This window comes from Vigna umbellata, chromosome 6, assembly GCF_029865625.1.
Source record: "Vigna umbellata cultivar VRB3 chromosome 6, Vumbellata_1.0, whole genome shotgun sequence".
NCBI lineage: Eukaryota > Viridiplantae > Streptophyta > Magnoliopsida > Fabales > Fabaceae > Vigna > Vigna umbellata.
This window is the reverse complement of record NC_142170.1, coordinates 11,455,952-11,479,064: the sequence shown is the minus strand read 5'-3', so window position 1 is coordinate 11,479,064 and position 23,113 is coordinate 11,455,952. Positions and strand designations below refer to the sequence as shown.

The 23,113-nt window shown below is 30.8% G+C and overlaps 2 protein-coding genes and 1 long non-coding RNA gene across 11 annotated transcripts; all 3 read right to left on the bottom strand.

Moving 5' to 3' along the window:
- Positions 1–347: 347 nt before the first annotated feature.
- LOC148196795 (uncharacterized) lies at positions 348–1,005 on the bottom strand. Its single transcript, XR_015780036.1, has 2 exons — positions 728–1,005; positions 348–604 (listed from the first exon to the last, which is right to left on the bottom strand). It is a non-coding gene; the product is annotated as an uncharacterized LOC148196795 (long non-coding RNA).
- Positions 1,006–1,612: 607 nt separating this feature from the next.
- LOC148196794 (receptor-like serine/threonine-protein kinase NCRK) lies at positions 1,613–6,925 on the bottom strand. Of its 9 annotated transcripts, none has more exons than XM_088093439.1 (11): positions 6,837–6,925; positions 6,175–6,270; positions 5,694–5,773; positions 5,381–5,491; positions 4,724–4,837; positions 4,100–4,342; positions 3,735–3,976; positions 3,330–3,626; positions 2,824–3,057; positions 2,376–2,606; positions 1,613–2,198 (listed from the first exon to the last, which is right to left on the bottom strand). In XM_088093439.1, exons 2-11 carry the CDS (start codon positions 6,201–6,203, stop codon positions 1,938–1,940), a joined length of 1,842 nt encoding a protein of 613 aa, XP_087949565.1. In that variant the 5' UTR covers positions 6,204–6,270; positions 6,837–6,925; the 3' UTR covers positions 1,613–1,937. The 9 variants fall into 9 exon arrangements, with proteins under 9 accessions (XP_087949565.1, XP_087949566.1, XP_087949563.1 ...); XM_088093440.1 differs by having other exon boundaries at positions 6,119–6,270; positions 6,837–6,852; XM_088093437.1 differs by lacking the exon at positions 6,837–6,925 and adding an exon at positions 6,482–6,808.
- A 3,038-nt stretch (positions 6,926–9,963) lies between these two features.
- LOC148196793 (E3 ubiquitin-protein ligase WAV3-like) lies at positions 9,964–13,857 on the bottom strand (the record flags this gene model as incomplete). The annotated part of the gene is made up of 2 exons (XM_088093516.1): positions 9,964–12,206; positions 13,771–13,857. Coding segments are annotated over 2 exons (2,007 nt in total), but the record flags the coding sequence as incomplete, so codon positions are not given.
- Positions 13,858–23,113: the final 9,256 nt, after the last annotated feature.

Sequence of the window (23,113 nt, the reverse complement as noted above, 5' to 3'; positions counted from 1 at the left end):
AGCTACCCTTCTGGTCAGAACATTAAATAGAATTGCAATTGGTTGTACCTTCCAAAGGGTAGGTGTATCAAATTGTTAGTTAAGCTCAAGTACAGACTGGAACCATGCTGGAAGACTCATCCCAAGGATTTGCAAGATTTTTTATGCACGAGTGTCGTGACCCCACGTGTTTCCATTTCTATCTTCATATATTATAAACAACACTCTCTGCACCAACTGCCATAATCTTGTTCTTGGTATACTCTCATTAATTACATGTTTGGAGGAGCCTTTCCCTCACTCAACCATGCACTTTTTTAAATATAAAGCGATTTTGTAAAGTTATGTATAGTTCATGCACTTATACATGCTCAGAGTTTCATGATCATCGTTGACTCTTATTGTTGGATATATTACAGTAAATAGACTTTGCCTGAAACAAATTTAGTTTATGCCTTCTTACAAAGCAAGTAGCAACATTGTCTCTTGAAAAAGTTAAATACATAGCCAGTAACAATGAAAATCCTAAAGTACATTTTTTGGAGTCTAGAGTGGAGGAGGGCCTGACTCGAAGAGGGGAGGAAAACAGCACCTAAATAGACCGCAGCAGCACAGAAACCATAAGCTGGAAATCATGTAAAACCATTACACTGTCAATTTCACTTTCACATGTTACATTCATATAGTTTAGTTTAATGATTAATATGCAGTTGCAGAACTTAAGCAAAGAGAAATTCAAGTCCCTTACCATGTATCTAAGAATCCTCCTCCATTGGGAGCTGGTCTTAGCAACGGTGTGGTTGGAAGAGGAGGTGGTGGATCCATCACATAAACTATGCATACAAAGGTTACTTCTACGGTTCAATGAATAAGGATGTGGGTTACTTATGTACTAATCCAAGATCCAAACCATACATTCCTCAAGTCACACTCTCATCTACCATTCAAAATCACATATGTTACCTCAGCTAACACATTACCTTTGTCAAGCCAGTCCTAATTTATAAAAGTTGCTCACAAGCGACCATTCCGATTTATTTGACTCAGGACATAGAATGCAGTAATGTACGCAGTGTCCTGGGTTATTTCACCTCTTAAGTAAGCTTTCATCTTTGCATATAAAAGTTCTCATTAGAAAAAATGGGAGGTGAATGTAACTCATATAATACAAATATAACCTAAGAATTCCTTTTGTAGACCTAAGGTGCTCACATTTAATACGTAGGTACAATATATCTTCTCGTTATTACTAAACAGATTATTTTAATTTTACAAAACAATAAATGATAATAAAAAAACTCATAAGAATGTAACCCTCAAAGAAGAAATCTCTGAATTCTACCAAGAATTGACTTATTGAAATATGACATCCTAACAAACCTAAATTTGATGTAATTTATGATGTGTCAATCAACAGGGCAACTACATTTATATAAAAGAAATTCAGCCACTGTAGGTCTTTTGGTTCTTGGTGGGATCTTAAATCATCTGTAAAAATTCCATTCATTTGAACCAACTATGAACTAATTTTTGGTCCCAAGAGTTTTATCACACTTGAAAATCACTGTCCCCTTAGGGATCCAAGCTTGTTGTCAACTGAGCCATAATAAGTTCAATTCAATTAGTTCAAAGGTCGGTGTCAATATGTTTATTGCCAATTACAATTATATGACTGTACAAAACTATCACATTCGAATTCTTCTTCAAATAAAGTACAACCAGAATTACATATCCCTTTTCTGTACAACACTCCATCAAATTCTTTTATGTCATGTATAAAACTATGCACAAGACCCTTTAAAGGAAAGTGAAAAATACATAAATTAGATGAGCATACTCTGAAGAAAAGTGCATCCTCCTAGATATCCCACTGAACCATACACAGTATAGTGTAGTATAAGAGTTGTAACATAGTACACAACATTAATGCATTAGACTTCTTCTGCTCTATGCTTTCATCAAGAGAAATTGGGGTTTGTCATGAAAAATGATTCGAAACGAGGCTCAGTTAAATCTACCATTTCCTCCTCTGATGCATGCCAGTTCTCACCCTTTGGACTAAAGAGGATCAAACTCTCCATATCCCCACTTGAAACTGTATGTGCATCTTTATCTTCATTGCCAACATTAAGATTGTGGTCAACACCTAACGGCAATAAATTACAAGTTGGAAATATACTTGGTGGAGCTTGCCTTTGATTCTCCAAGTCCTCCGGTTCCTTTACATGTCCAGCAAAAGAAAACTCAGGATATTGTTTATTCTTATTACAATGTTTGATTTAAGTGTAACTATCAGACAAGCAAAATATAAAATATACATCACACAGAAGTTCTGAAAATTAAGAAACATGTCCAAACTAGAACACTTAAGTTAAGAACGGAGGACTGTATAGCACCTGAAAAAATCTCACTGGAATGTTTCTTCTCCTTCTAGATCTGTCCGGGGAGATACTGGAAAGAATTTGAACAACTTCAGTCATAGTTGGCCGAGTGTCAGGATCCAACAGCAAGCACTCCTTAGCTAAGTATGCCATTATATGCAGCTCTTCTTCTGGGAAGTTTCCTTTCAACTGTGGATCAGCCAACTCGGTTATTACTCGCCTGCTATCCTTTAAGCGAGGACTTGCCTAAAATAGAATTGATTAAGCACGCTATACAAGAAGTTCAAACTGAAGATGGTGATTATCAATAAACTTAATCGTCCAAGTTGGTGATTGTAAATGGAAAATGAAACTACATGTTAGTATATCTGAGACATTTTACAAAGATCATCCTTCTCATGAAAAATCCTCCAAATAAAGCAAGTTTAAGTTACTGTAATAAGGAATCATTAATTTACAATACCCATATAACAAGACTTTGTTCTTTGCCTGCAGATTTGTGGATGGGTTGCCGACCACTGATAAGCTCAAGAAGAACCACTCCAAAACTGAAGACATCAGACTCAAGAGAGGCTCTCCCAACAATTGCATACTCAGGTGCAAAATAACCAAATGTTCCCTGCATTCTTGCTGGAGAATCTGAACGACTGGGGTGGTCATCAGCTCTCAAGCTTTTAGCCATACCGAGATCAGTTATCTGCAAATTCATTATTTGAATGGACTGTAAAAGGTGCGATCATTTAAGTTGCAGCTTCCACCTACACTTCAGTTACTCTAATTTTTCAGAAAAAGTAGTTCTATGGATTTGAAAAATAAACTTGACAGGCAAAAGATGTGAAAAACCAGTAAAATTAGAATCTGCTTTCGGTATCTTATTACCCTTTTTAAATTCCATTGTCTTTTCTCAAGTAATTACCCATTTGCTAGATAGAGGTTAGAAGTACCATAGAGAACAACCAAGACTCATACTTTTGCTTGCCAATTTTTGTCCAGAAGAATGTTTGTTGATTTGACATCTCTGTGCAGAATTCTAGGAGCAGCTGCTTCATGAAGATACTCCAAGCCCCTTGCAGCTCCTAATGCAATTCTAACTCGAGTTGACCAGTCCATTTTCTTTCCAAAAACTCCGTCTAAGCGGTCCCTCAAATTTCCATTAGTCATGTATTCAAACACTAGCAACCTTTGAACATTTTTTCCTTTTAGTTCTGAGCAGTATCCCACTAATGGCACCAGATGACAATGATGAAGTCTAGACAATAGTTCAATCTAAACAAACCAAAAAACTTGTTTTAGGCTCATCCTTTTTTTATGGGACACTGTAATTTAACGTGACAAAGACCAATCATAGAAAACAGAAGCAAAATTAGGCACAACCTCTGTAAAAAATTCAGAGTCTGCCTCAGGCCCTCTTTGATCTTTCAGTCTCTTGACTGCCACATTACTGCCATCTTTCAGCCGACCACGGTATACATAACTGCTTCCACCTAGTCCAGTTAGATTGGAAGTTGAAAAGTTTTCGGTGGCATTTTCCAGTTCAGCAAATGAAAATTGAATAATATTTCCATAAAAGGTTTGTCTTTGGCTACCAAACAACAAAGAGGACTTCTGAAAGCATCCTAAAAAAGAAGAGGACAATTACGAACGAAAATATAATGGCAAAAAATATTGGACAGTGTAAAACAAATAACATTTAAACTGATATATAGACTCCAACAACAGTGAACACAAAACTGGGTTACCTGTAATATGACTAACAGGCGAAGAAGTCTTATGACTGAATAAGTTGGTGGTGCTACTGTAACTTGTTTCTTTATCTGATGAGATCATTGGTGATTGAATAGAACATCTCTCCCTTCGGCAGACCTGACATACAACCGAGGCAAGAAATGCAATAGTTGTGCATGTAGCACATACTGATAGAATAACTACTACAATCTTGCTCGAAATTTGCTTCTTTGAACCAAGTGGCATCCTGAGAGATCCTGCAGAACACTCAAATGATCTGAGAAAAAGCCATTGAGTTTGTGCAATGTACAGGTTAGACCATCATCAATAAGAACAAAGAAACACTGAAGAGAAAATCATTCTTCAAAGTAAGAATTCGTGCGCTATGGAAACCCTGTTTTAAATCTTCATAATTGATAGTTGAAAAGGGCTTTAAAGCAATCTCAAAATCTTGTGGTTTTGGAAGTTTCCACAGTAGTCCACAATATAAACCAATTCTAATTTTTGCATATGGAGGTATGCATTTTTGTTCTTTGCATAAGAATAACCGATTTAGCATAGTCCATCAAACTCAGTTATAGAAACCAAAAATCAGTAAACAAAAGAGATGGAAGACAAAGAGGGAGAAAATAAAATACCCCATGTGCAATTGCAGGCATCAAAACAGTTAAGGTTATGGCCATCTGCTGACACTTCAGGAAACCCATTCGAATCACATAAGCATGTCCATATGGATGCACTCTGTTCAGCATCTACATGGAAGGTAAAGCAGTTACCAAACAATATTCAGAATGTGACCACAAAGTCTCCCTCTTTCTCCTAAAATAGTGAGTCTATACTGCACTCTTGTCATAACATAAGCATATAAACTAATAACTACCAACTCCCTATTTCACTCAAGTGGTGAAGACGTAGACCATTCCTTAAGCATATCATCAACAATGGTTGAGTAGAGTTCTTTCCATGTTAGAGTACCCATGTTTTAAGCTTTATATTTTACAACATTACATTGGGAGAATGAGGCTTGGCCTTTACCTACTTGCACGTTTTACTCAATTTGTCTTTGGCAATTTCCTTGAATTCTGTCTTCCATAAATACAAGCTGAAATTTATTAGTAAAGGAAACCTTTATGAATTTAAGTGAATCCTAGTTAGCAGGAATCTTCTGCAAAAATACATTTCACTACCTAATATCTCAAGCTAAATACTCAACTGAAGAAGATAGAAGACCATAGAAGGGGAGAGGGGTTCAAAAAGCTTGTGTTCGTTGTGCCAATGAAAAATAATCGTTATACCTGAATGACAATCACATGATTTGGAACAATTAGCACGAGAGTATGTATGGTTCCCTTGTAATAAAGAGCATCTACATTTCCACTTGTTTGGTCCAGTATCAGAAAGTTCATCTGTAGGTAAAAAACAAAGGGTGAAAAAGAGAAAAACAGAATGTATAACGGTTCACTTGGATTCAATCTATGACTGAGAGGAAAATTGAAAAGCTTAAATCTTATTTAAGCAGGCAAGCACCTAATTATAAGTACACATGGAATACTAATGGTGACAGCTGGAAGGTCAAATACTAAATGTATCATAAAAGGTGATACTGACCACAAAATGAATGCTGAATACAGAGCAAGCTAATAACTAGAGCCACAGCAACATTTAATTGAGGCTTCATCAATTCCAACCTATACAAAAAAAGGAGAGGAACCTTTTACACAAATCTTGAGGTAGAATTTCCCTCATGCTAAGAGTGCAGTATGAACCAAGATAAATTCATGAGAAGCTGAAGCACCATGATGCTACATGTTGACATGGATAGATAGATATATAGATTGAGAGAGAGAGAGATTTACCCCATTAATGTTTCTAATTTCAAGGTATGAATACACAAGAGCTATGTTAGTTTCAATCTTAGGACTAAATACCACCAATCCATAACATTTGTATATGTTAAGGGTTCAAAATTTGACACCGACCCGCACCCTCAAACAATACAAAAAGTGTATCTAAGTAACTTCAAAAGCATATACCAGTCCTTCACCATCAAGAACTTATCATGATCTTGAATATTTGTACTGGAACTTACTTTTCCATTGTGTGTGTATGAAATAGCATCAATGGGTGAACCTGTTAAAGGAGATAAACTTAATCTTCAAATTCTCTTGCTGGTTCCAATCATCATCTGTGATCAAATCAGATAAAAAAAGGCAGGCAATTCAGAAACAAGCAACAGTAGCAAAAGCCTTTGAGTCTCATATACCCATATGCTACAGCAAAAAATGAATGACTATCATTTCATATTGAATAAAAAGATGTGAACTTCCTATCTGATCTCAATATTTGTGGGCCGTGTATGAAATAAGTAAAAAAGTAGTAAGAAAGAAGAAATGAACGTTTAGCCGACAAAACGCCTCGCAGTTGAGGTTATCCTATCCACCCAAGTACTGAAAAATCAAAGATGAAGTGACCCTAGTTGGGACTAGATTAACTAAGTAGCATAGTAAAGTTACAATAGATTGAAGATCAGGATAACGCGAATCCATATTTGAATATCAATCCACAACTGATATATGTCTAAACATAACACGTTCAATTGAAGAAGGACTCATGCAAAATCAACCGATGGACTGTTACGTCATGCAATAAATATAGACAGTGAACTGCAAGAAACTCCCTTTGCGGATGGTTTGAGAATTAGCCTCCAAAATGGTATTTAACTCTTGAAAACAGAATGAACTTGACAATTACCAAAATAGCAACACGTCCTTGTTAACTCCACCAGCAAACTCTAGTTGAGTATCAGGAGTTTCCTCTGAAAGTGTAGTGACAAAAGGTAAAAGTTTGAAGTTGTTTTAGAAAAATCATGTTGAAGTAAGAAAGTCAAAGCAAGGCTGGTGCATCTACCAAAGTCTGTGATGAGCGAGTGCTACTTTCACTGTAGGAGTGCAATTATGATTATCATCATCACTCTCAAAGGCTTCGATAAAACTTAGTCCACTCCGTTAATAGTGGGGTCATAATAAAATTTCATTTGATAACAGACATTGCAATAATGGGCTGAAGTAAAGAAAAACAGGTTAATTTTTACAGAAAATGGTAGGGAATTCGTCTTTTTCCAAGCTGCATGTTTAATGTTTCCATCATCTAACTTCTTGTTCACTTTCACTTCCATGAATGGAAAAAATAAATTATTAACTCCTCAGCTATCAATGCAGTATACACAGATTATAAATGATATTGAGAACTAAGAAAGAGAATGGCTGAACAGAAAATGGCACCAAATAGAGATCTGCTCCAATGGGGTTATCCTTTTAGAACTTGATCAACACAAAAAATGGAAACAAAGTGAGTCTTGGAAAAGTATCACCTCTTGGAAAGCGACCCTTTTGCTTACCGACAGGGACCCTTTAACGCCTTCCTATTATGTTGATTTTAACTAAAATGAAACCATATGCTCCTTATTGAACATATTTCCGAGGTCAATAATCACGAAAACATACAAGGTAACAAGCAGACATCATCGTTGCGTTATGTTTACATCATTTCTTTTTATTGGTGTAACATTATGTGTGAAAATGTGTACGTAACTAATTATCTAAGGCCTTTGTCAATTGTCTTCACTGGTTTATTCCATGAGAAAAACTGAGAATAGGAAAATCATATATATGAAAGGAATTCCTTTCATTTAAACTATGTGCTTAATCATAAATGTTTCAGCTCGAATAGAAAATTATCACCAAATACATATAAGTAATTATTTTCAATTTTAAGTAATATAAAAATCACATGCGACACATAAAAAACAATGGTAGCTGGTGTAATATAGCTAACTAAATTTCCATTGCAAATGCTCTTGAGGAGGAACTTTAATAAAATTATATACATTATGATATGATAGAACTATTTTTAATGTATTTTATCGTTGAAACATGTAAATACATAAATAAATTTATTTCGTTTTACGACTCAGCCTTAATTAACACTTAACCTTAGTTTAACTTATCTCCAATGTTGAGTTGATATTAAAGAGCAAGTCTTTGTTCGGATGTGAGGACAAAAATTTAGAAAGTAAACAACGAAAAACAAATGCAAAGTAAAGTTATTTAATTAAAATGAAAGATAGTACAAATATAGAATAGAAAATAGAAAATATATAGGTATAGGCATTTGATTTAAAGAAAAATATTATAATTATTAAAAAAATTACATTTTCCCCTTTTTTGTTAGTAATCTCTTTTGTAGTTTTGTTTGGCAATTGTAAAGACAAAAATGGATTAAATTAATCAATTATGTTTATTAATATTACAAAATCTTATTTGACATTAACAAAAGATAAATTTAGTATTAAAAAATATTTAACCAATTTTAATTTAAAAACAACCATGATTATATCAGCAGTAAAAAAATCTGAAAAAAGATGACGGCTAATAAATTTTAATTAAAATTAAGCTGATAGATCTAACGATCTGCTTGTCTGTCGCTTGGGACCCATTTCTGATTAATTGCGGAGAATTTCTTCTCTATTCCATATTTTCAAAAATTCCGATTATATCTTTGTTGAAATTAATAGAGAAAAAGATAGTTTAAGATTTTTTATTTACTTTAATTATAGCTTTGGATTGTAAAATATGTAGATATTTAGATTACATTTGGAATTCAAAATATTAATTTTATACATGCAATATAAATTTAATTAGCAAATTTATATTTTTAGATTATACAATCTGTAAATTTATATTTTAAATTACATAATCTGTAATTTAAATTTAGATTATATAATTTATAATACAAATTTAGAAAAAAAATGTAAATTACATTCTAAATTATATAGTTTATAATATAAATTTATAATTTGAATTGTATAATCTGTAATACAAATTTAAAATAAAACTTGGATTACAAATTATATTTTAGATTATACACTTTATAATATTAAGGTGTTACTCTCTCCACCACTCCAAGTGTTTCTGTACTTCTTCATTATTTTCTTTTATTCTAAAAATACTCTACACCTCCCTATTATTTTCTTTTATTCCAAAAATACTTTTATAAACTTAAAAGTTAGATGCAAATACAAAATAATAAACATAATAATATTAATAGTAAATAATATATTATTATTATATACTAACTTTATAATGACGAAAGAACTAAATAAATTTCAAATCTTTAACAAATAACTTTTCTTTTATAAATATTAAATGTAAAAAAAAACACATATATAAACATTTTTCTAGAATTTTGGAACAAAATTTTACCATTTATTAAGTAATTTGAAGAAAAAAAATATATCTATTAATGTGGAGAGAGAGAAAGATTGTTAAATATAGTGGGGAGGTGTAAGGTATATTTGGAATAAAAAAAAATAGTGAAAAAATGTAAAATATTTTTGGAATAAAAAAAATAATTGAGAGATGAAGGAACACTTGGGGTGGTGGAGGGAGCAACACCCCTCTCCTCTCCCTTCTCCATTCCTTTGTGAAAATACAAGTCCACATCAGTACAATCAAGGTAATAAAAAAATATTGGGCTACTATTCTCACCCCCTTTTTAAGTACACATCAAAAATTCATTTTCATTCGTCCCATTTTTTAAATAGAAAATGCTCACTTTGCCCTTTCTGTTTTATAATTCATTCAACCTTCAAAACATTCATATTATCCTTACCAAAATTGAGAGATCAGGAAAATTGTAATATTAAGTTCTATCCGTGAATTGTTTCTTGAAATGCAATTATTAATTCATGGTCATACGATGAAGGTGGAAGAAGGAACTTATCTTTTGGTGTCAACTAGGAGTGAAAAGGATTTATATATTACATAATGACATGTAATAAACAAATTTTGAAGCCTGTAAAACCATTGATACATCGAGAGAAGGAAAAGCTAGAGAAGTAATACCATAAAAAAGAATAAGAAGTATATTCAATCAGAAGTATACCATATATGTAACTCCATGAAGAAATTCTCACGAATTATCCCCACTGTTACGTTGCTATATATACCCCCACTTCTCCTAAACATGTACAATTCAACTAAAAGCAAAAAATTGTGCATAAAAGGAACTCATTCCATTCCACTTTCCATAATTCCAGCCACCTTACCAAAACCATAAGGGAAAGAAAAAAGGTAAAAGAAGAAACTTAAAAGATCTCCACAGGTATTAAGGTTTCTGAGTAGAAAATTGAAATACGCATTACTATTTTCTGCCCTGGTGCCTGCTAGAAGAGGATCTAGCAGGTTTGAGGAGATTTACAGGTTCAGGCCTCAAATTTTGAGAACGTGAAACCATGTCTACCATGGAAGGGGTTCGGTATGCATTGAGAGAACTGCTGTTGTCTGTAGAGTCTCCTCGTGCAGTTGCCCTTTGCCCTGAATGAGCACTCAATCCTGAGAGAACATAAGCCCTTCCAGAATACTCATACACACGTTGGTTTGCCATCCTTCCCTGCATTTCCTTTAGTTCAGCAGAAAGAGCAATACATAGTTCATCACCAGCTTTGGCAGAGATGGTGCCAGACATCACCTCCTGACATCTCTGTAGAACTTCAACAGCAGCAGTCAAATCCCCACATTCTGCACTAACTCTAGCCTCAGCCATTGACTTAGCAGCTCGAAGCCTGTTTTTCTGCCTGTCTACTTCCATCGATTCAACTACATCTCTAGCTACATCAGGTCTCTCAATCTTTACTTCATTTTTTACTCCCATACCCTTCATTGCTTTTGTGATGGGATCCCTATAAACACCTCTAACTACCACCAGAGGCATCTCATCACTGGACTTCTCCACCGGAACATTCACTGTCACCAAAAAGTCTCTTTCTTCTTCAGCATACAGTTCTCCTACCTTGATAGTTGCCTTTTTTGCACTGTCACTCAGGCTAAATTGGTAACTTCCTGCTTTTACTGCACCAAATTGGAGACGGGGGTGAACACACTGAACTTCTACCTGTAATTCCTGAACCACCACACTCAATAGTCCCCCAATACACTGTGCAAATGCATCCTGAATCACATCCTCATCTTCAATGAAGGAAAAAGTACCCCCAGAGATCTCAGAGATTGTGTGCATTGCTGTAGCATCATGGTCAACACCAAAGCCAAATGCATGCACGGGTATGTGCTGGGCCATAAAACTGCTCCGATGCAGGGAGTCTGGGACAAGAGACCCGTAATCGGCTCTAAGATTGAGCCTGCTACTGTTTATGGACGAATCCTGTCCGTCGGAGAGCAGTATGATACTGCCAACTGGGTTCTTCCACCTGCTGTCAGCAAACACTTTGGCACCTTTCATCAAGCCTTCTTCAATGCTTGTCGCACCACCCGCAACCAATGAATTAACTGCCTGCAGTGCCTCAAGTTTTCCAGCATCGGTCATCCTCCGAAGAGGAAAGACGCGCCAGGCTGTGGAAGAGAAGGCAATCACAGAAAGCCTGTCTGATGAACTCAGATTCTCTATGACAAACCCCATAGCTCGTTTTAGTAGTGCAATCTTTGTGCCTGACATGCTACCACTCACATCAAGAACCGTGACTAGGTCAATTGGAGCACGAGAATTTAGTAATGATAAATATGATGATGATGGTGATGAAGATTCAGTATTGTTTTCGGGTCTCCCTGAACGAGGAGGAGCTTTGAGATTAATTAATACAGCAAAGTGATCATGAGAATCCGTCTTTGCAACAGCTGAAAATTCAGGATATGTTCTGATCTCCATTGGGTCTATTGCATTGTAATCAGCCTCGTTGAAATCATCGGTAACTGAAGCTTCTTGAACCAAGACTTCATCATCATCATCAAAGATATCCGGTTCAGTAACATCATTAGAATATGCATGTTGTGGTCCTGTATCAGCTTGTGGGGAAGGAAACCTCCCTGTAAGAGTTGTCCACGAATAATTTTGCGATGAATTTACTCGGTTGATCTCATGGGAGACCTTTGAAGAACGACTCTGAAAAGGAACCTCTTTCCATTTTGCTCTGCAAACGGGGCAAATCCGGTTCCCGTGTTTCACATTGGATGTGATGCATTGGAAATGAAATGAGTGAGAACATTCTGCAGTAAATATGGCATGTCCCTGCCCTGGTTTCACGGAATTCAGGCAAATTGCACATGTCCCCTGCAGATAATGCAGAACAAAATGTAACCGAAGGTGATATCAAACAAGACTCTACAAACCTTCCTTAAAACCAAGATGGAGAAAGGAAAATAAACATGTTGATATCATCTAAAAAACAACACAAAATATGGTTGAGACTTAGCAACATCCGAACACTTCTTCACCACGTAAATCTCACAATCTAGTAAAAACATTGTCAGCAATGCAATTTGATAACACTTCTCATAACAAAGTGATTATGAATATACCTAATCATTAATCATGGTTGGAGGGGAAAAACTGGAAAAAGGGTATAGTTGAAAAGCATATAGGAGATTTGACCAACAATTTTGAAGGGTAAAAACAGAAAGCACGTCAGGGTTTAACAGAAGTATTTGTAATTTTTATTAAACTATTTAAATTTTCTAAAAATCATATTATTAAAATTTGCATTATTATCATTTACTGGTTTTAAAATCCACGAATCTGAGCAATGTCTCGATAAAGTATATAAGTATTCATAAATAAATGCAAAATTTGGAAAAGTCGCTATTAAATTATTTTGCCTAACTCTACCCGTTCTGTTTGGATCCACCCAGATCCACTACTACGACTAGTGCATAGAAAAATGAATAAAATGCTACCCATCTTCACAACAAGAGACGACAGTTACTATTTTGTTGCCTAATTACCAAAAATCGAAGATTCCCGTGAAAATCAACAATACTGTAAAAAGCTCATTTTTTAATCTAAAAAGTCAGCGTTAGACGTTCCTAAGGGCGAACGCAAATTGAAACTCCAATATTGAACTTTTCGAAAAATATAAAAGGCATCAAAATAAGAAGCAATCAAAGAAGATTTGGTCATTCATTGCTCCAGTGCGTGTTTTTTTTAATTAGCAGCTGAGATTTTCACAATCAACGATTAAGGGGTGTTTGACTCTTCATATTCATGGCACTTAAAAAAGAAAGAAGTTGAATGAGTGAAAACAATACGAAAAGAGTTTAAAGGCAGCAAATTCAACACAACCCTTTTACCATATTGGTTTATAGGTTGTCATCGTCTTTTTTAACGTCATACTATTAAAGTTAACACAAATAAGAAAAATAAGAAAAATAAGAAAATAAGAAAACAAGATACAACCTATTATGTGTACAGGGTCTCTTAAATTTATTGTGTGGATCCAAATAATTTTCGAACATGCATTTGTCCTTAGAGGTACTACACATGGAAAATGAGATAAAAACAACACCAAAGCAATGAATAATAAATCGTTTGTTTATACTTCGATTAATTTAGCCAAATACAAAGGCCAAAAAATTTATAAAAATAATATCAGTGATTAGTAGCAGATATCTATGTCAATATACTATAAACATTTGGTGTAATTTCCTCTGCAATCCCAGAATGCTAAATTGAAACAGAAAAAATAAAAGAAATGCAATGAATGAACAACGACGAAAGTAGAAAAAAACAACACTAATCCGAATCTACAACATGCAAAACAGGAAATTTAAAAGATGGGTCGGAAAAAAGACTCCAACTTTCCCTGTGAAGATGGAAAAGGTTAAAGGGCAATGCTAACCTTGGAGGATTTGGACTTAGATCTGGAGAGGCGGGGACTGGATGTGGAGGTGGGGGAGGCGGAGGAGCGGTGTTCGGGTGAGGGGAAAAANAGTTATTTCATTGGTATTTTTGGGTTGGAGGTTGGCAAAATCGTCTCGTGATCCTATTTAAGAAAAATTATAGTCAATATAAATTATGATAAAATTAATAAATTTAATAGTTTTGTAGCCGGATGCTACGAAAGAATTTGTTCAATTAATACTTACACTCTTACTTTCTTTTTTCTAAAAAGTGCTTTGTTCACCACAAAAAGCAAAAGTGATTTCTAAATAGTCCTTTTCAAGCTTCAATTTTTTATTTTAATATGGAATATAATCAGTTTTTGTATTTTAAATGAAAAAGATATTTAAACAAGGAAAATAGGAAACAGGTTAATCTACTGACGAAGGGTTCCCGACCGTTTATTTTAAAGTTAGGTAACTTTAAAAAAGAATAGTTAAAGTGTGAAATAATTAAAAAATACATGTTTAAATATAGCCATTTGACTTCGTCAACGGGGAAATTTCTTCCTTCTTCGTTTGGGAACTTTAATGGTAGGGATTATTCTTTTCAACGCTTTCTTTTACAGCTGTAGCCTATATCGGATGATAGCTTATAGTGATAAATCACATACACTATATACGTATCCAGCAGGGAAAACAAAATGTTTTTATATTTTTTTATCACGCTATTTATTTTAATAATTAAAAAAATAATATTTATACTGATTTTAATTTTAAATATATTACAAAGGCAATTTTTGTCATCGTTGCGAATGGGTTAGTTGAACTCGGGTAATTTCTACCGTTTATTATATTTAAAATGCAAGCTGTGTTTCAAAAGGTACATATCCTTTGAGTTATGCTATGAGCCAAATTGATCCACCATAACAACTATGCTTTGTTATAGTGATTTATTATGCTAGAATAAAAGAACAATGTGACCAATATATATATATATATAAACCAGATACGAAAATGCAGGTTGTTTATGTTTTATCCTAATGGTTACAAAAGGTGTTCGTGTTTTATACGTTAACGAGTGATTTTTTTATTTTTGTGGTGCCTGGAAATTTAAAGTACTAAGTATAAATGACGTGTTAGAAATTATTATCTGGTAAAATTTTACGAACAAATACAATAATAAAGGAAACAATTAATACTTTAATATTGAATTATTAAATTTACTAAATATATGTTTTAATAAAATGTTCTAATAACATAACAAACTTATAATTCTTAGTTTTGGGATCAATGATTCTCTTCTCATGCATATAAAAGAGTGGTAAAAAAGAACTATACTTTTACAGGTTAATTTTTTTTAGCATAAACTAGAAGAGTCCAGAAGAATTATTATATAAATATGTATTCATTTTATTTTCACCTTGTTTTTCTTATATTAATTATACATCTTTGTTTAAACTATTGACTATATAGAGAGCTTAGAGAGCTTGGTAATCAAATAAGTGAGTGCACCTTAATTAAAGATGAAGTAATAAGAAATTATGTATGACTGAAACCTTAGATGGAGAATACTTAAATATAGAAAAGACCAATAAAATTGACTTTAAGTAGATATTTAATTTATTAAGTCAAACGTGAATTTATAATTCACATTCAAAAAAAAATTAAATAACTTTTATTTTTCATATCTAAAATATAAATATAAGATTCCAATAATTCCAAACCAAGCCTATAAAATATATAATACAGACATGCATTCAATTTCTTATCATTATAATATTCTCTTTTTCTTTCTAATTATATAATTTTATGTACCTTTTACATAGTTTTTCTTCGTATCCAAATCCCAATATTTTCACCAAAAATAAAGTAAAAATGTTTACTTATCCCAATATCTAAACAAGTACGTAAATTTTTAAGATGATTTCATTATGACTGGTCCTACCCACATTATAATTGAATCAATGCAAATTACTCAAAGGGTTAAATTTGATTTTTTATTAATAATGCGTTATTATTGTGTTAACTTTAACTCTCTTAAACTTATCTGCTGAAAATCTTAAGTCTTAAATATGTTAAAGCAATTCTATTATATATTTAGCTGAATTGTTAATATATATATATATATATATATATATATATATATATATATATATATATATATATATATATATATATATATATATATATATAATTTCGAAAGATTTTTTTTCCTATACAAAACAAGATTGTCTATTTTATGGTAATAGGCATTTTGTTGACCCATTTTATTAGTCTTTGCTTATGTTTTGTTGTGTTGAGCATTTTACTAATTTAAACAATCAACTTTTCGTGAAAGTTAAAAAAAATCTTTTTCAAGAAACGGTCCTTTAATCCAAACCACATATTACAATTATCTTATAATAAGACTAAAACGTTTTAATTACTAAATCTTAATTACATGATTAACATAAATCACTAACAAGAACTTACCTAAGTTATTTTTTTTAATATTAAATTAATATAATATTAGATCATAATTCTTTAGAATCTTTTATTGGGATAAACCAAGGAGATATATTTTAATTAGATATCAAGATAAATAATTGACTCTAATACTATTTTTTTACTAGGATAAATTGAGAAGGTTAAGTACACTTTATACTCAAGTAAAGTATGCAGTATTAATAGACGTGTAAGGACTAAGGAAGGTATTGATAACATTACTAAGGCTCTTTTGTGATTTTTTAATGCATGCTTCTATAGATGTTTGAGTATGGAGTACTTACTTTTTCAACTTTTTCAAGAAAGGTGAAATCGCATTAGATTATTGTTCAAACGCCAATAATTAAGTAGTTTATATAATTAAGTAAAAGTTTACCTCACAGGATGGCTTGTAGAGTTAAGTTTGATTTTTACTTAAAATTTTAAAATTGTATCAGAATTTATCTTATATCTAATATTATATTAATCTCATAAAAAAATTATAAATATATATATGTTATAAATTAAAATTAATTTTACTTTTCTTATAAAAATTCATGCATAAATTTGTGAATAGGGCATAAAAGCTGTCATGTCTCCATCGATATTTGTTTGATAATTTGTCATAATTTCACAAGATATCTCTCCTCAGTTTGTCGGTATTCCTGCACATTATTGTTTTATTTTAGTTCCTTAGTTTTCCCTCGCTGCTTGCTGCAAAATCTACCACCGATTGCTTACACTGACCTCTTATAATGTCTTTAACATTTTCTCGCTATATAAAGTTTTTGGTGAATCCTCCGCATGTGCTGAATGCATTTCTTAGTTAATCCCTTGTAAATTTCTTTCCAATATGTCCAACTAATTTATGTGCCCTCATAAGTAATCATTAATTTTGCCAAAACTATATTAAATTTTCTACCAAATTTACCGTATTAAACTAAATGTCAATTATGTAATGAACTTAAATATAGAATTGAAGTTGATTAAAAATGTCAATTATGGTACCATTCACCAATATCTAGTTTTATATTTGATATCTATATTTATTTGAAAACTATAAAATGTAAATAAAATTTTAATAAAAAATAAAACTTGCAATCAAACCATTCAATGTATTGAAAAACCAACTTTTGTCTTACAAAACCATAAGGTTGAATATGTTTCAAAAAGAAAATGCAAATATATAATAAACCCGAGCTAGTAAAGAAACATCATGATGGTCTTCATCCAGCAGAGGTTGGTTAGTTGACGATGTTGTTGATAGTTGGAATGCATGAATTATTTATCTCATCATCATTAATATTTGCGTTGCGAAAAAGAGACCAATGCATTGTTTACAATTGCAATGACTTTTTCTTCTGTTAGGTGTAGAATTTATGGAAGAGGACATAAGTTTTGAAACACTGGCATATGTCGATCTAGTACTCGTGCCGAGATCCAAGCTCTGTCAAGCTCTGTCACCAAGGCCTTCAACTTTATTATTCGTGTTTCCACATGCAACATTTTAACCAAGACCGTCATCTCTACAATAGTTGTTTTTACTTAATATTGTGAAAAAATATAACATCAACAGACTTCAGTGCAAGAAATTTATTAGGTAGAAACAAAATCCAAGTAAAATAAAATACGAGTTTATATACACATAAAACTCTTCCATTGAAATCTTTTCAAGTAGTATCAAAAATAAATCCGTGAAGACTTAACTTAAAGCAAATTATATTTTATCGGTTTAAAAATACATTATTATTGACATTACCTAAATTAATATATTTTTATTTTTATATAATATTTTATTTTTTTATTTTTATTCAATATAAAACTTAGATTCCTAATCATTTATTCTTTAAAATTACTTTTTTTTTACATTCCTTCAACAAATATTTTCTTGTCTTTTAATTTTTTTTAATGTTCAAATTATATCTCTTTTGATCTTAACACTTTCGTAATTAATTCCAGTGTAGGTGAAGCCTTGACAGGCAACCAATGGACCGATAATCATATTAATTATGAGAGGTTATGGAGATCTATGTGTATGTGTGTGTCAAATCTTCCTACAAAATTGACATTACCTAAAATTATAAAACAATAAATTAATAGATTTTCATTTTTATATAATATTTTATTTTTTATTTTATCCAATATAAAACTTAGACTCACACTTAAATTCTTAATCATATTCTTTAAAAATTACATTTTTTTACATTCCTTTAACAAATTTTTTCTTGTTTTTTAATTTTTCTTCAATGTTTAAATTATATCTCTCTTAGTCTTACCACTGTCGTAATGGAGCCCAGTGTTGGTATGTAAATTATATAAGCATTTGAAATGCAACCAGTCATTTGTCTGGCATGCAAAAATTCCTATTCCTCTATTCTCAGTCCTATTTGTAGCTCGCAGTTGTAGATAAATATGTCCTGAACGAAACAAACATGATTTAAACCAAATGCATGGAACAATCAAGTATGCGTCGTCTTTTCTTTTTATTATTATTTTGAGGTTTTAACTTGTTTTCAATATTAAGTGCACACGTTAAGTTTTGTGCATTATTTAAATACTCGGAAAGTAAATCAATTAATAAATGTTTTCTTGAAATTTGCTTTTAAGATTGGCAACTTTTATTAAGATATTTCTTCTCTGTTTTCCAATAATCTTAAAATAATTATTTTTCAATATTTGTTGGCTACTATTGTCCAAGAAAATAATGAATAACATAATTTATTTAAAATTAGTTTATTTTTATAGTGTACTTAATAAGAATTTTCATTAAACACGTGTTAGGAACATCCCAACTTTGTAATAAATTAGTAGACCAAATTTGAAATCGATTATTATCATTTATAATTTTAAATATTTTAAAAGTGTTTAAAATCTTACATGAAAATATGTTTTCTATTATATTTTTAAATTATATAAATTTTAATTACATCCCCATGTACTACGAATACCTACTTATATATCTACCACACTTATAACATTCTTATTGAAATATGTTTAGGAGTTGTTTTAAACAACTCTTCTACTCTATAGGTTTTAAGTGACATTCAAAAGTTGTTTAAAAAATTCAAAGTTATCTATCCAAGCATTTAACCATACAAATAGAAGATATATGTTATTGTTATTTTTATTTTCATTTTAAATAATAAGTATCATTATGTATAGCAATTAAATTTAAGTTAATAATATAAAATTATATGAGTTGCTTTAAAAATATAAATGTTTTGTATTAAAGCAATAAAGAGAAATCGTATAACAAAAACATGACACTATAAAAACTATAAATTACATTTTTTAATACATAGTTTAAATCCTGTAAATTATTTTCTATTAAAAATGTCCTAATATATACATCCGATTAATCAAAGATGCATTTAGCATTTCGTCTTTATTTATCCCAACGTCATAATTAACACCAACATGTAGGTATTATGAATGACAAAGGTTAATCAATATACTTAACGTGCCTATTAAAAAAGGTTTAGAAAGAGAAATATCCCCGATAACTTTTTAATGCGCCTTTATACATTTTTTTAAAATCTTCCAATTTCTAAAAATATGATAATGAAAGGGTTTAAAAAATCATAATAAACAAGAAAAACAATAACACAGTAAATGCTTTCAAATACACTAAAGACTAACAAATAAAATGCTATGATTAAAGTGTATACTCAAAATGATTGAATTTATAGCTAGAAAAAAGTAATTATAATGTACAAGATAAAAGCATGTTTGAGAATGTATGGATTCAATAATAGTTCTAATATCACACTTAAATAGTACTAACAACCTTCATAATTATACATATACCCTATATACTTTATGTTTTTATAAGAAATAAGAATAAACATGAACTTTTTTAACATGCTCCATATTTTCTTGAAGGACAAAACTGCAGCTTAATTTTATTAATAAGATACACTAATGTTTAATTTATATATAAGTCTCTAATGGAAAATTTAATCAAATTGAAACGACCAAAAAATCATAATATATTCATCCGACAACTATGTATATTATTATTTTATTTATATCACTTTTATCAATATAATATCATCTTCTCACTTGTCTTTAAGAAAATATCGTACTTAAAATAAAATATTTTAGTAACAATATTTTTCCACCTTAACGACACCATGTTGAAACGATGAGATTAAGACGTTTAGGTATTACCGTGACTTGATCTATTATAAATTACTTTCCTTAGTCATAGTGTTATGGTTACTATACTCGACTAATTAATTGTTTAAAGTTTCCAAACAAGGTCATGTCATGCTTTTTTAATGATTCAATATTCTCTTTTTCTTTAAATCAACGTTCTCTTCAAACTTTTATTATTATAATTAATTGAAATACAATGGGTTTTACTTTATGCTGATGCACATATAGTGGTTTTCTTTTTCTTCTGGATAAATACATCGTGAATTCTAAAATTATATCATGTTTATCTTGAATGTTTTGCTTGCTCTTTTAGTCTTCTTTTAAACTATTTATAATTTTGGTTTTTCGAGTTCTTTTTAGATAAATCATATTATTTTATTCTTAAAGTTAAGTAATTTTTGTTTCTTTGTTATTATCTACATAAACTAAACTATTAATTTTTTATGTCCGTCAATATTATCTTTGTGTCAATGTAAAAGGTGATGGTTTTCATAAAAAAAATTAATAATAAAAAATTTAAATTATAAATAGATTTATGATAGTTGAATCGTATTTATCTAAAAAAAATTTCTAGAATTTCCTTTGTCTTTTTGTTAAGTAAGTTTTTGAATTTGTTTCTCATTTAACGATCAAAGACCATTAGTAAATTCACAACAGTAAAATCTATCATTTCGACCTATTAGGATATCAAACAAAATAAGTTCTTCTTTTTAGTTAGTTTAACATTTTGAGGCACATATGGTTATAAGATCATGCATGTCATATAAAATATCTTAAAGTCAATGATTTATGATGAATATAATGGATGAATATGTTTTACAGTGATAATTGTATATGATTGAAATAATTATTTGAATTGATGCTTAAGTTGTGAATTTGTTACATGATTTGATTGAACTGTAAATTTTGATTTTAATTGGCATGCGTGACACTTGATTAATTTGGTTGATGTGTAATGAGGGGCTGAGTGACAAAATTGTGTTGTATATGTTGAGCTTCATAATTGAATTGTGAAGTTGAAAAATGAATATGTGAAATAGTGTTTTAGTCTCTGTTGAGTTGATTTATTTAATTGAATTGATGAATGAGATGAGTTGATTAGTTAAAAGATTAATTAAATATATTTATAAAAAGACACTAATGAGCGTGTAATATGTCTATTGTGGTAGGATTTCTTTAAATAGGTGAGTATGATTCAATTTGTACTATAGGGTTTTTGATCTTGTGAATATGAGTTTTGATGTTTGTTGATCTAAGTTTCTCTATGAGACCTTTAATTGATTAAATTGAAACTTCTTGAGCTTAAGACATAGTGATACTATGATTTTACAAAGTTTATTAAGCGGGGAATAGTTCAAAAAGAGTCAATTTGCTTAATTAAAACTTAAAGATGAAGTTTTTGGATCTTGTATGTTTTCAGGCATCATCGTAGTGTCGATAGATGTCACTTAGACAATGGTCATTGATTTGGGAAGTGTTGGGTGCTACTTATGGACTATAGTGCTCTCTCAAAGCAATGTCTTTCCAAGAGTTTAGCATTAGGCTCCACTTACTCAACTTTAGGCGCCACCCTATTTCTAGTCTTAAGCAATCTTGGGAAAATTGAGAATTCTACTTTGTTAACCGTTGGATCTAGCTGAAATTTTGAAAATCTATTCCTAAGCATATGAATCTTTACTTTCAACGTTGACATATTTGGTTAGATGTCTATGATTATAAAATTTCTTTTCACTGTTTTGATGTAATTATTGAAAATATAGTATTTGAATGTTATGTTATGATATGATGATTTAAGATTTTATGAGAATATGAACTAAGTGTGATATATTTTGTTTGATAGCTTTATTATGACTATGCTTATAATATTGGTAATGTTTAGTGTGAATTAAGATGTATATGAATGGAATGATGAGGTAGTTATTCTTAGGATGAAAATACTATGATGAGTTGGTTTAATGTGAGGTATACTAATGATAAAGATTAAAGTGAGATTATCTTGACTTTATTAATACTTAAATTCAAGTAGATAAAAAAAAATTAGTTTTGTTTAATGTGAGGTGTATTAATGATAAAGATTAAAGTAAGATTATCTTGACTTTATTAATACTTAAATTCAAGTAGATAAAAAGAAATTAGTTGTGAGAGTCAAAGAAGATTCTTGTCTAAATGTTGGTGGTAGTCAAATTTGTTAGATATATAATTTATCCAATCATATTATATGGATTTAGAAAAACATCGTTAAATTATTAAAAAATATTGAATAGTGAAAAGAAGTCTAGAGTTTTATACATATAGTTTATGATATTACGTATGTATATTTCACTTGTAGTAGTTTTATTTTGAGTGTTTAGTTTTAGTTATAAAAAATTGTATTTAATATTATAAAATATATCTTATGAATTTTGCTCTGATATAATAATGTAAATTTCACTAAATAGCAAGAGTATTACGATTTCCAAAAAATTATTAAAAATTAAAATTCAAAGTTACACTTTCAACTCAAAATTTTGACAATTTAATTAAGGATATATTGTTTTAAAAAAAAATCCGAAAACCTAAAATGCTATTTGAAAAGACATAATAAAAATCAATATAAACTACTAAAACACTTATTTATCAAGTTGCTTACAAAATCCAACTGATAGAAAATGGGATGCATTCTACTCTTAACTTATAGAACATGATAAGAATATTGAATAGTCCATTAATCAATCAATTTATTACAACAAATAAATGAAC

What these genes read in the sequence shown, in the direction of transcription:
- LOC148196794 (XM_088093439.1), bottom strand. Translation starts at nt 6,203, where the DNA reads ATGCTATTTCATACACACACAATGGAAAA. An exon ending in ATCATGTGATTGTCATTCAG is followed by an intron (nt 4,838 to 5,380) that starts GTATAACGATTA and finishes CCTTCCATGTAG; the next exon opens with ATGCTGAACAGAGTGCATCC. An exon ending in GCCTGTTAGTCATATTACAG is followed by an intron (nt 3,977 to 4,099) that starts GTAACCCAGTTT and finishes CTTCTTTTTTAG; the next exon opens with GATGCTTTCAGAAGTCCTCT.